The sequence below is a fragment of the Podarcis gaigeae genome, assembly GCF_964106915.1.
Source record: "Podarcis gaigeae genome assembly, chromosome: 4".
In the NCBI taxonomy this organism is placed as follows: Eukaryota; Metazoa; Chordata; class Lepidosauria; order Squamata; family Lacertidae; genus Podarcis; species Podarcis gaigeae.
Genome location: NC_139677.1, coordinates 61,040,025 through 61,054,632, shown reverse-complemented (window position 1 = coordinate 61,054,632; position 14,608 = coordinate 61,040,025). Strand labels below are relative to the sequence as shown.

The window sequence follows — 14,608 nt, the reverse complement described above, 5'->3', positions numbered from 1 at the left end:
TGCACTTTGATGTGCTTTCAAACTGCTAGGTTGGCAGGAGCAAGGACCGAGCAATGGGAGCTCACCCCGTTGTGGGGATTCAAGCCGCGACCTTCTGATCGGCAAGTCCTAGGCTTTGTGGTTTAACCCACAGAGTTGCAATGCACTTAAAACTTTGTTCACAAGCATATGCTCATGATTTGAGAACTGCAACAGGAAGTAATGACCTGCACGTGTGAATGAGTCACCATGGATAGAACTTAAAATACAGTTTTTGAGTCAGTTTATACAATCAGGATCCTGTCTGAAACTGTACAAAAATTAAGTAAATCAGCCCTTAGATTCCAGCAATTTTGATTGTGGTTGTGCCCCATCCTCCATCCATTCCTGGACAAAGTTAAACTCATTCATCCTCATCAAGCAGCTTTTTCCATTTGTAGGAGAATAAAATTCTCCACCGGCTACCATTTCCCTGCTTTTAGGAATGAAGGGAGCAGCTCTTTACATGCTACTGTGTGAAGTGTGTCTCTGTGTGCACATTAGCCTGTAAGCCCTGCAGTTTGAGGTTTTTCCTAAAAGCGCTTTTTGCAGACATTGTTTTGCAGGTGTCCACACCTGCATGCTGTGCAGACAACATGAGCAGTTGCCACGCAGAGGTCATAGACCCTCTAGCACATCAATTTCTTTGCTCCCTCCCTGTTCAATGCACACTGTACTCTATGAAAAAATGCTTATCGGTTTATTGAGATGCCAAAAGTCCAGTAGCACAGGCAACACATACAGTTATACTGCACTCAGTGTTTGCCCAGAGGCTTCCTTCAGTTGTGCCACACAAGCAACTACGTATCTTTTTTACTTTTGGCATTATGCTCAGAGTGTTCCTGCCCTAGCACCAGACAGGCCTGGAACATGACACAGTTTGATTTGTTCAACAAGGAATGCAAAAAAAAAAGGCACTTCATAGACCCTCTGGCACTTCAGGCTTCCAATATATCTGTTCCCTTTTATACCAGTTAATTCCATTAGAGTCATGGTGGTTTTTAAAATATCACCATACAGCTGTGTTTTGTCCAAGGGCAATGCACAAAGCGGATGCACTTCATATCTATCAAACTGCTACCATAAGCATCAGATAAATGGCTCTTGGTGGAAAAGTTTTTAGTGGTTACAACACTAAGTTGATTGAAGTTTCGATAAACTGGAGTGATTACTTAAAAAGCAACACCACAATAAATACCATGGCAGAAGCCAACCCCTTCCCAATTGTGTTTGTTTGCAGATGAGAAAGAGTTAATTGTGGCTGTTTCCATCTGTCCTTTTAAAGAGCATAAACACTTAAGGGAGGCTGTTTCTGCCCCCTCCTTTCAAATAGCAAAACATTAGTGAAGCCTATGCAATTCTCCGAAGACTAAAATATACCAATATACTTGGGGATTTTTTTACAAAACCAATTGATTATCTTCAAAGTAATCCCAACACCAAATGGCTCAGGTACCTCTCAGGTTAATATCTTCATGGAAGGATGTGGGGGAGTATCTACACAAGTGCAGTCCAACAATGTCACAAAACTCTCCCCAAGAGGAGGTTCCCATATGGCGTTGTCACTTTCCACACAAGGAAATGTAAGATGTAAGATGGCTTATAACTGTTCTACAGAAAGGTGCTTTCAGAACACCAAAAACATGCTATACCAACAATATGAAGATGATAGTGTGTGTATGCTGACCTAAAAAATGCATCTCTGAGAGACACTGAGTGTCTGTGTGTAGCTGCTCAGTTTACCCACTGAAGTGAGATTCTTGTTTATACTGAAGCTCATTTTAAAAGAAAAATAAATGGTTGCTAGATAAATATTGAAACTACTAAGCATGACTGTTACTAGTTTTTGTAGAATGCAATGCCTGACCATTCAGGAAGGCACGCAAGGAAGTTCATTGTGAAATCCTGCCAGTTCCTTTGCAACTAGAGGTGCATGTTTTAAATGTTTCCCAACCATATGGTTAGTTTGGTAACAATCTTCTTTAGAGGGGAATTGCAAAATTCAGTATGACGAATGCAGAATTGATTTTAGTTAGGTTTTCCCCACTGTTCCCTACTTTTAAACACGTAGTGAAAATCAGTATAAAATGTGTGGAAGACACACTGGCTTAGCACCACTATGCTTTTGCATTAAACATTATCAAAATACATATCATAGCAAAATAAAAGATAAATGTACTACCCTGTGGTACATTTGTCATTTATTTTGTCATTTCCTTCCCATGAAATTACATTGATTAAGATAATAAAAAAGTACCAGTAAAATATTGTAGAGAAAATGCGTGGTGATGGGTACAAACATTGGTGAGCTACAATGGTGGTTCACTAGAAGGGGAAATTTACTGAGGAGTGGCCATTTAATTTTTCACATAGTAGTTCTAAACTTGTAGAAAGCCAGTCATCCAGAGACTTTCAATGAGCAGTCATAACGCAGAACACGGCCACTCTAGATGATGGAATGATTGTGAAAGTGTGGCAATACTATGCACTTCTGAAGTGTCTGGAGAGATGTCTCCTCTCAGAGGAACCATGTAAGGTGTTTTAAAATTGCCATCTTTTCCCAGCATGCAGAAAGGCTTAAGGAGCAATGTGTCCATGATAATATTTTCTTTCTCACTGAATGTTGTAGCTATGAGGGGCCAGATTTAATTTCTAGACCTATCAGCCCTCTGCAAGGGGTCAATACATTATAGCTGTAGAATGGAGCTGTTTCAAACACAACTCCACCCCCGATGATGGGCAACTGTTTGGTGAAGTTTACTGGAGACTGTGAAAGCCACTAAAGAATAAAGGTATATTTTTTGAAGGTGAGGCATTGGGGCAGGGCAGGGGTAGGGGCTGGTTTACTATTGCAATTCCATTCACCAAGTGTGTGAAAATGTGTTTTTATAAAAATCAATTCATACTACTACCTTCTACATAAAAACATTTGTATGATAGCTTACAGTATTAATCTAAAATAAAGTTGAAGGAGAGAAAGTCTCTCCAGTGGTGTGATAATCACCTCCTTGCTTAGCAGCCATCAGAGTCAGCCCAATACATTTTGCTACCTGAGGCAAAAGACGAGATCACATCCCTTCCCCCATTCCATCCAAAGAATCCAACCAGGCTGGCATTTGAATCTTATTTCAACATTGGCAATGGCATACCATCTTTCAGGGTGCCCAAGGGTAGCAGATCTAGTTAGAAGGTGGTACACATAGTTCTGATTGCCAACTGACAGCTATAGTCAGGGGCCTCAGGAGAAACAGCTGGAGTGCTTTTGCTCAGCAAATGCTACCTAAAGCAGTGGTAGGGCCGGCCCCATGGTGGCCATTGCCCATCATTAAACATATAAGATTAAATAACTTATTGATGCCAATTATTAATTCATCCATTTTATTACAATCCTAATCAGCTTTTAAATCAGTGAAAAGAGGATTGTGTTATCCATTCTATCTTCCCAGAAAATATTGACTTGTTCAAGATTACTGTTGATAGTACAAGTTCATCCATTCTTTCCCCAGAAAGTGGCAGAAAGTGTAATTCAATCTGGGAAAATCCCTTTATCATCAGAAGATCAGTCTTAGGAAGCTCAGGAAGTTCATACTTACTGCATGAACTTAAAGGTTTTATGTGTGTAGAAAAATTTTGTCTTATACTCTTATTTGTAATAAGATTTATTAGTCACTTGATACCTTAAAGATTTCCAAGTGACCTGTGTTTTTAAAAATGGAAAATAAATACATTATACCATCTGAAATTCATATAAAACATTAACATTTTTATACAAACACCTACAATTCACATACACACAATAACAGTCACAGAAAGCTTAGAGTACCAGATAAGAAAAAATATGAATCCATCCATAAACAATATCTTGTTGACCCAACCAAAACCCTTTGTTTCTTTCAAAAATGAAAATCTGTATTATTCAAGCCAGTCATCAGAACAGATGTACCAGTAATATTTTTATGCTAGATATAAAGGCCATTAAAAAATAAATTACCAAAAATTGGAAAAAGTGGATCTAACTGTGAAAATTCATTTTGAACCCAAAATATTCTCCCTCCCCAATTCCTTTCACAAGTAATGATTTCACACTAATGCAGCAATTTTTTCTGCCAAAAATAAAGGGAGGGAAGGGAAATAAAAATGAAAGGGCAGAAAATAATAATTTGGTTGTCTTGTGCTCTTGGCAAGACTCTCCTCTGCTCCTCTTTGCTACTTGAATGTCCTAACCTGGGAACAAAATATCCAAAGTTTGCTATTTATGTTCCTATGGGAAAAATCTAACTCTACCATGTCCAACTCTGACATCAGTGGGATTGGAATTTCGACTTAGAATTAAAATGTATGCATTCAATATCTCAGCTGTATATATCTGTATATATATGTATATCTGTATATATCTTTCTATATGTTATCTTTGCCTCTGAATGTAAATGTAAAGCACAGGCAGCCAAAACAATGAAGAACTGAACAATAAACATTCTCGAGGGATCAATTATATTATACCTGAAGGCAAAGGGGTACCAAAATAACAAACGTCTGCTACTTCAAATAAAATGCATTCGCAATCTGCCATTGTTAGGCTTTACTATAAAAACACTTGCAGCAAAGTACAACTGACTGTTAAACTAAAAGGTTCACTAAAGATAGAAAAACAAAATTATTGGTTGACAGAAACAAGCATCTGCAACAATTATGGAATCATAGTGATACTCCTGTCTAAGCCATGGCTAGTTCCCAGACAACTTCCTCACACAGCAATTTACAAAGTTTCTGAACACAGTCATGTAACTGAGCACACATCCTTGTGGATAAAATGCCCATTACTTTTTGTCAGTACTAGTCCTAAGACCCCTGTAGGGTCATTTCACAATTAAAGAAGTAGAACTGTGGCGATGACACTTCTGAAGGAGCTACTTTCATATTTTTCAACTAAAAATAACTTAGAATCAAGGTCCCTCACTGGACTGGGAATGAGGGCTGCATACTGTTACCAAGACTTGGACTTGTGCAACTCCCTCTGAGGATGGTGGCCTTCTCTTTTAAGTGGGACCTTTGTAAAATTCTCATTTTGAATTTCCTTACCTAAATCTGGGAATTACTCAGGGCAGCATGTTGAAGACAATTTCAAAGACACCTCTGCTTGCTTGGTACTTAGGTCTGAAACCTGTAACATCTACTCCTGGAAGAGAGGGTCTTTGCCACCTCATTTTCATGGGAGGGCCTGTTTGTGTGAAATTACCCTCACAACCCCCCCCCCCCCAGAAATGAACACTGTCCAGCTGCCCTCAGTCCCAGTGAACTCTGGGCTGTGAATATCAAAAACTTGTAATTTGGTACTATATAACTGAAATTATTTTGAGCACCACAGCTTGGGTTTTTCCATCTAAATGTAATTCCTTCTTAAATGCTAAATTCTCTTACCTTTGGCTTTTGAGTTTTTTCCTTATCTGAAGCATTCGAAGGTTTTCTCTTCAACATCTTAACATTCAGATTGAATCAAAATACCATTATAAGGCAGAGTTGCTCGATTTGCTCAGCCAAAGTGCAGCAGTGTGAATGATACACAGAGCTCAAATCAGCAAAATAAAACTTCCTTATTCTGCTAAGGATGTGACTTCACTCAGCTTTCTGCTAGGACTGGTTGAAATACTGAAGATAGAGGAAGGAAGACAAAATGAGAAGAAGAAAGAGAGAGAGAGGCTCTGGGTATAACTCAGCAAGCGCTGCTCCTTCAGCTTCTTCCCCACATTTCTTTCACGGCAGCTTCCACAGAAAAGGTGCTTGATGCACTGTTTCCATACTAGCAGCCTTGTGTGGAAGGGTGAACAAGTCAGGGATGCTCAACCCCCTGCAGTGTTCTATAGCTTTGTCAACAATTTATAACATCCCAAGCAGCAGGATTATTATTATTCTCTTCTTTCAGTGTTACAACCATACTAGGAAGCACCACAGCAACCGTGATCTTCTGGCACATCCCTCTCAAAATAAATTAAAAATACAGTGAGCTGAAGTGTAAAAGAACAAACACTGCCTAGTATGTTCTAATGAGGGTGGGTAACAAACAATTTATATCCATTCTCCTGCAGCATTACCAGTTGCAGGGAAACAAGCAGAGACTGCTATTGCCTCCTTGTGCAATTCCCAGGAACATCTGGTTGGCCACCGTGGGCAACAGAGGAACTGCACTAGAGGAACTACTTTTGTTTGATAGATGACCTTGGTCTGATCCAGCAGGACTCTTCTTATATTCTTACATGTTTTCTTTAGAGTAGGTTTTCAGAAGTGCATAGGAAGCTAGGCTCATGACTCTTTTGCAACCATTGCTCCAGGGCATATTCCTACAAAAAACATCTAAATGTGCCAAACAATCTTATCCCTAAAAAACAAAATCCTCCCTAGGTTGTCATCCTGGCCAGAAATGGAATCATATTTGTTATTAGCAGCCTACACTTGGTGTGAGGTAGTTTAGATCATTTGATATCAACAAGATGAAAATCAGCTTTACTCCTGGTACTTCTAGCCAACTGGTTTTTAGAGTAATAAACACACACCCCTATCTCACTGGTTTATATATAAGACTCTAGAGATATAAAATCGAGGAGGGTGCAATGACCACAAGGATGTTTTGTGTTTTGGAAAGTGGTGCATTTTAGCTTATACAGAATAGCATAGTGGTCTTTTGGGACCCATTTGGAATTCTGAGAGTACCGTGGGCACCACCCACACTTGTTGCTTCTTTTCCTGCTAATCTCTCCTCCCCAAATAGAGAAAAAACATGCATGTGTGCATGCACATTCCTCAATTTTACAAGTTATTTGAGTAAAAGTTGGATCCAGTAGAACTAACATGGAATTTAAACAGTCATAGAGGATTTTCTCTCTTTTTTAAAAAGGTTAAACTTCAACGTCAGCCAGCTCCAAACAACAAAAATATAACTTGGACCTATTTGTCTGGAGTTTTGGAAGACTTTATATAGAAGGGCCTGCTATGCCTACAAATTTCATTCACTTCTGTAAAAAAAAAAGTGTGTATGAGAGACAGAGCTATAGTCATTTGTTGATGCAAGTCAATAAAGCGGCACAGAGCTTCAGATTTTCAAAATTAAGGTGCTGATATCAAACTGTCCGACCAAACTGCGGGACGTCTGACAAAACTGGGGGAGGCAGTGAAAGACAGGAGTGCCTAGCGTGCTTGGTCCATGGGGTCATGAAAAGTTGGACACGACTAAACGACTAAACAACAACAACAAATCAATCTAAGGCAAAGCAGCACAAACTAAAATGGGCCACTTTCCAAAACACCAAACAGGAGTGTGAACCTACTCTTGTGGTCATTGCGCCCTCCTAGATTATATCTCTATAGTCTTATATATGAAACCAGTAAGGTGTGTGTGTTTGTGTGTGTGTGTGTGGTGTACTGCTCAGCTCTTAGCACAGTGCTTCATGGATTAAAAACAAATCAAAACTTTGTCAAAAGACCCAAACACATATCAACAGTTGCTAAGATAATATTTTAACCTTCAATTATATACCCTCTTCCTCCGCCCTTGTAAAATTTGATGCATGAATAAGAAATAATGGATAAGTACTATATCTTTTGAAATGGCCTCTGTCTTTCTGGAGTTAACAATAAATATTCCGGAGAAAAAAAGCTTGAAGCTTATATATCACCCTTCAGATGAGTTATCATTTAATTTTGTTATTCTGGTCACTGTATATATTTATGCAAATCTGAGGAGGCAATATCATGTCAAGATGGGTTGATCAAATTGGGTTGACTAGCTAACAAAGAAAGATTACAAACATGATGAGTATTTATAAGGTATCCTCATAACTATTTTCTTTTAAACCTTCTAAACAATTGAATAAGAAAAGTGCATTTATGGACACAATCCAGCCTTCTTTTGGTCTATGCAGGGCAGGAGCTAAATCATGAGTCCATTAATTTTGATACAGTATTGTAGGAGAAGCTCCCTATGGATTAGACCCTATATTTATTAAAAGCCATTCTAGCATTTCAGAAATTCATGTTCAGGTTTCACTCTCTCATCAATTTTTTCATGAGATTTTGAGTAGTTTCACATGCTTAAATCTATCTTGTATTCTTGCAATAGAGTCAATAATAAAATTGTTGGAAGGGAAAAATATCTCTCATCCTCATATGTCTGGTAATGGCAGCTGAAATGCCATCATAGACCTGACCAAACTCACAGGAAATTATTGGAGAATAAATGCCACAAGTACACAACACACCTAGTAATGCATTTATCATATCATTTGGAAATGCACATTGAACCCAAGTTCATGCAATTATAAATTCATTTGTTATACTCTTGGCCATTGTTCCAACCTTTAAAGCACCAAATAAACCTTTAGGAGGGAATCAAACCACCTTGATAATTCAAACATTAATTCCTTTTCTGCCCACTGTTAAAATCTGTGTGATTAATAAAAAGAGAATTCATATGTAGAGTAATATATGAGCTTCCCTTTGCTAGAATATTTATCGTTAAACGGGTAGAAAGAGGCCATTTCAGGAGATATAGTGCCCACCCATATCTATTTCCTCTCTCCATGCATCAGAAAAATTACAGCAGGTTGAAGGCTGACCTGATTATCTCCTTGTCCTTGAAAGTTTGACCTCATCACTAGTTGTTGAAAATACCAAACAGAGCGAAAGACTGACACTCGTAACATTACAAGCACATAATTGAGTTAAGCTGGAATCTTGAATGAATTTTAATGCCTGGAAAGTTAATGTAGTCTGAGAGTTTTATCTTTTTAATTTTCAAATGGTCTAATATGAAGAATGCATTGCACAACATTGATCATAAAGAGGGACAGGTGAACAAGGAGCATGTGAAGCACACACACACTATTAGGGAGGGTTATAAATGGCACCTGAATACCTCAGATCAGTCTTTTTTAGTAAACCACAATTAGTTGTGTATGTTACAGGTTACAAAATTCCTGCACTCCCATGTAAGAAATAACTTGATAGTAATACCTGGAACATCACATTTGATAATGTTACATGCAAGGTTGTTCATGCTTATGACTGACCATATTGTAAAAACATACTGTAGTTAATAGTAGTGAAAACTCAGTGTGTAAGATCAGAACATATATTCAAGGTAAAATGGATCTCTTCCATTTTATGTAGCCCATTAGCATTTACAAGTGATGCATCATAGATAAAGAAATTAGCTGCCAATGGGACTTTTAGTAGGTTTATTATAAAACTGGATGGGTTGGATCAAGATTGACTGTTTCACAAATGAAGGCCTCCTTCTACTCATAGAAGGCACAAAAGCTCCCCACTGGCAGAAGAAAAGGAGATAACTGACCTGTCTCTCAAACATAAGGCCCCACAGGGCCTCTATATTGTCAGTAGGGGTACCAGCTTGAATAAAATATGGGGGGGGAGCAGGTAAGGCCCATCTCACATAAACAATGTCAAGATGTGGTGCACACACATCATTTGAATGGCAATCCCCATCAACTGAGGGGTGGGGGTGGCCAAAGGGATCTCAGCCCCTAGGAGGTGGCCCCTATTCTTACCAGCATTTAAACTCAGTTTATTAGTCCTTGTCCAGTCCACAGCATTGGCAAGACACTAGTCCAGAGTCTGCACACCCAGTCCTATTTAAGATGTTACTAGTGGCGGACCATGGGGGTCTCAAATTTCAGCAGTGCCCTGTGCGGCACGAAAATTTGGTGCCCGCCGCCTCTCACCCTCCATTCTACATCATGGCTATGTCACCCCCTGCAGTGCCCCCAAGGCTCCATGTTTGATGCAGCCAAACCAGTCACACTCCCCTAAATCTACCTCTGATATTACAGATAAGTAGAACTGTGCATCATCAACACACTGATGGCATTTTGCTCCATATCCCCTAATGATTGCTCCCAGTTGCTTCATAAAGATGTTAAATAGCACCAGGGACAAAACAGTCCCCTTTTGCATCCCATAGCACAAACACCAAGGGGCCAATGAGCATTCACCAGTGCCACTCTTTGGAACTGACAGGGCATGTAGGATCATAACTCCTGTAAAACAGTGCCTCTGATACCCATCTCACAGATCCTGTGCAGGAAACTACCATGGCTGATAGTATCAAAAGCCACAGAGAGATCAAGTACTCCACTTGTCCTCTACCAATCATCAGGTTGACCAAGGCTGATTTGGTGCCAAAACTGACTCAAATGTATCCAGATAACCAGATTCATCAACAAACTTCCCAATCACCTTTCTAGCACTCAAGGATTTGTTTATTTGTTGAATTTATATTCCATCATTTCCTCTAAAGGGTTCAACAGTTCTCTCCCTCATCATTTAATCTCCACAACAACTCTGTGAGGTAGGTTCAGCTGAGGGGCAGTGACTGGCCCAAGGTCACCCAGTGAGCTTCATGGCGGAGTGGGGATTTGAACCTTGGTCTCCCAGGTCCTAGTCTGACACTCTAACTACTACACCACACTGGCTCTCATTAATTAACATGCCATAAGCATAGCAAACAACATGAAGGCAAGTCCATAACTATGTTCTTACTTCTCAATGACTAACATTAAATGATATGTTGAAAATATGAGAAGTCTTATCAGACACACAACACAGAATATACAAATTACTGCACATCATTTAACGGATAGAACTTCACAGCAGACTCGGTTCACTGATGGTTCAGGTGAAAGTTATCAAGTGACATCACTGTGTAATATATATTCATGTGTAAATGTGTCCACAATGCATCATTATCAGAGAGCAGAGAAGTTAACAATGATGACTTTAAAAGGGGAGGAATGGGCACCGTAATCAAAGTAATTACATTCACCTTTCCCAAGTCAAAAAAATCAGCTAAAGGCTTCATTGCTTCCTTTTGTACTATAGAAACTGGTATGATCTGAACATCTCACACTGCCTCATACCAAGTCAGACTAGAGGATTGGCATTTTCTCTCCAAGATGTAAGATGTGAGACAGGCCTTTCCCTGCCCTTCTATATTAACTGGAGATGCTGGGGCTACCAATTCATTCTGATGAAGCTTTAAATTAGAAAGATCTGTACAAAGCTGAAAGAAGGGGAGCCATTTTGGAGTTGACAAGAAGAAAAACCGAACACACTTTAGTCAGAGTATTTGCAACATTATCAACAGACTAGATTTCAGACACATAGGGTGAGGTCTGCTAAACCTTTGTTTTACAAAGCAGCTCCAAGAGCAAGCAGCATGTAGTGGATGACCTTTCAAGCTGCAAACGTGATGCTATCTGTCTTCCTATCTCTGATTAAAATCAAGATCAACAAATATGTATTCTGATTAATGCTAAAGCAGAGTCCGCTATCAATAAACTGTTTTCTGCCAGGGCCATCAGTTCAAACTGAATTTATTTCTTCATGTCAGTGTCATACTGCTGAATTGCCACTGTTTTGCCTCATATACAATTTGAATGGCACATTCAAACTTTTCATTTATTTTTAACGTACAAATTTCATAGTTTGCTGTAGATAGCAATGTTCTCCAAGCCTGTGTCATGTGTTGGGCATCTGTGTGAAGTGGCGCATGCCAGTCTTCTAGTTTGCAAAGAATCTCATTGTCCTGGTCTGAACAGGCCTGTTTACGTAAAATTTGCTTAAGCAAGGGAGCTTAATCTGGCAAAAAATTGAAGCAGGAAGAGAGGTGGAGTGGATTTTTTATATTCCCTACATTTTTAATATCTTTGTTTTGGTTCCTATTCCGTACTTGTACCTTACCAAAGACAACCGTGGCTGTCTTTTGTCTGTCAGTCAGCCCAACTGCATCAGTGTCATATTCAAGTGCTGGTATGATTTAAACATGGGTGCAAAACTAAGCTTAATATACTTAAAGAATTAAACTTCTGTGGAGGTCTGAATTTAGATACATGTGAGCTCTTAGCAAAATCTAAGGTAAAAAACAGGTTGTGAGTGTAAAGGGCCTGGAACAGTAAGTAATATTGGTTGTCAGGCTAGATGAGTGAAGGAAGCAGGAGCAAGAGTATGGAACCATATTCTTAAGAGTATTTTAAGTGCCAAGCTTGAAAGAAGTCAAATAACACATCCCACACAACAGGCAAGGTTTTGCTGGATGAGAAAGGATAGTGATTTAACAGGTCGTTTTCTTCAAAATACTAAGACAAAAACGACTTCTCTTTAACAGATGTTATGATCTCCTTATTCTGAATACTAAGGTGGAATGACATAAATATAAACAGATTTCACTTTTGATACCGAAATCTAAGAGCTTTGTAGTTGTATTCTTATACTTAGTTTTAATGTTTGTTTTTACATTGATGTTTGAGTCATTTTTCTGAAAAAACAACAACAAATAAATATTATTAATAAAACAATAATAATATCCAGTTCAAAATCCAAATTTGCCCATCTCATAATGCTCAGGTGTAACAAAAATTGAACACTATTCTCTCTAGAAGTTATTCTATGTCTCAGAATGTAAAATGACATTCTGCATGTGTCATGTGTGTACCCAAAGCCATTTGCCCTGACTAAGTGTTTGTTGTTTGCTGTGAATAATGTGACCAGATCATCTAACCAAGTAGACGTTTGTTTGGTGGTAAATTAATTCTTATTATTCTTTCTTGCAGAAATTTAACATTGTTAATGTTGCCCATCCAGATCTAGTTGAATTTCAAGTGCTATGTTGTGGATGTAGCTAAAACTAACAACAATTTCCTAAGGGTCAATATGATAATGGGTATATGCACAGCACTATCAGTGCATGTGATGATAATTCAAGCCAGGAGAGAAATCTATGAACTTTTCAATATCTCTCTCTCTCCCCCCCCCCCCAAACCTTCTCTGATGTGTGAATCCATTTTGAATTGAGACAAGGGTAGTTCCTCCAGAACAAATTCTGAACCATCAGAACCTAACTTTCATAAACCTACAGTTGCTACAGACATATTAGCACTACTTAACAATTTGACAGGACTATAATGAGCAGGTGACTGGGATCATCTGTCACGACAATTATGGGAATGAATAAAGGCAACGTCAGGTTTGGGTCAGATTTGTCTTTCAGGATTTTTCTATCACCATTCTTTTGGATGCTTCAGCCATGTCACAGGTAGACTAAAATAACTGCCAGACGTAACCCAACAAGTCTTAATAGCTGAGTTAAATATTTAGGAGGAAAGCAACTTACCCATGAATCTGGGAGATCAACGTCCGTGAGAGAGGAAGTAAGACGGGGTTGGTGAGAGCAACAAGTACATTTTTCCCATTCCTCTATCCTTGTAATCAGGAAATCACAGGGGCACAACTGGTTATCAGGAAAAGGTTTCCAATCACTCCAGAGTTGAAATTCAGTTTCTGAATGGATGGAAATATTTCCTAAGTTGCTTAGTCTGGAAGTATAAGATCTGCCCAACGAAGTTGATAGAAGGCCTGTTCTCGTCTCAGCTTCATCCTTTCGCCTTGTATTCTCTCTCAATACTTTCTTGTCCTGGGATTTGGTTAATTTCATACATGATGTTGGAGCTTCATCCTCATCTTCGGAGACATATACATCTTGTGGCGGTGGATCTTTAAAAAGTTTAAAAATAAATCAACGAAACTGTGGTTTGAAATAGTGTTTTATCTTCCCACCCATCCCCAAAGACACATAGAAATATTTGGATGCAGGCAATTCTGTACCGAACTTGTGGAACTATTAACACACACTTGGTATAAAGTATAGGATATTTGTAAGCGTTGATCTAGGAAACCGACCCCACAATTATGACCTACGCACCTAAGATTTTATGCAGAGATGGCCACATTTGAATGGTCTATCCCCACATGGGTGAGTGAAGCCAGCAGAGGTGGGGATAGTGCGCATGTTTCACATGATGAACTGCATTAACCCTTGAGGTATTGTCTGAACCAGTTTGCAGACATTCTGTTGAAGCAAGGAAGTCTCTAACTTCCCACTGATCTCACAATTCATAGATTCTTTCAGCTTACTCAGAAGACACTATAGTCTCCCCAGGACATATTTAATTTAAATAAACGAGGGAATAATATTTTCCTGCATAATTTACCTACTTTGGTACTCATTCTCTGAACCTACATAGAAAACTGAAATAAGCGCAAGCATATATAGACTCAAAAGGTATCCTTTTACTTACTGAGAGGTATTAAAACATGTTTGATGTCATCCGAACTGTGTATACTGGCTTTCTTAGTCTGCACTAATTTCTGCAACCGTTTTAAAGTTCCCACTGTTTCAGCTTTATTTTCATCAGATTCTGCAACCTAGAGTAGAAAAGAAATATATGGTCAAAACACATTGAAATGTTTGTTTCCCTCTCTCCCAAGAAGCAAAGAAATACAGTGTAATTTTTTTTGCAAGCTCCAAAGTGACTCTGAGGTGTTCTCAAAGGTGCTACAATTTTTTTTAAATTAAATCAGTCAGCTGACTGATGCAATAGCGGCATGATTGCTTGAAGGACAACTTGAAAAATAGTCTCATGGAAAAGGTTGAACTTCCATGAGTCTTTGTTCTTTGCACATTTTCCTGGCTTTCCAAACATCATAGATTCTACTACATCAGACTACTAGTTGACCTAATCAAATA

The 14,608-nt window shown here is 38.8% G+C and overlaps 1 protein-coding gene across 2 annotated transcripts in view; it reads right to left on the bottom strand.

Moving 5' to 3' along the window:
* Positions 1-14,608, bottom strand: part of SAMSN1 (SAM domain, SH3 domain and nuclear localization signals 1) — a 75,802-nt gene that overhangs the window by 33,652 nt on the left and 27,542 nt on the right. The window contains exons 8-9 of one of the 2 annotated variants that reach the window (XM_083737115.1): positions 14,160-14,286; positions 13,196-13,575 (exon numbers count right to left, since the gene is read on the bottom strand). In XM_083737115.1, coding sequence (XP_083593241.1) covers positions 13,196-13,575; positions 14,160-14,286 — 507 coding nt within the window. Of the gene's footprint in view, positions 1-5,436; positions 5,629-13,195; positions 13,576-14,159; positions 14,287-14,608 lie in introns of those variants that run through there. The other variant, XM_083737114.1, reaches the window with a different exon arrangement.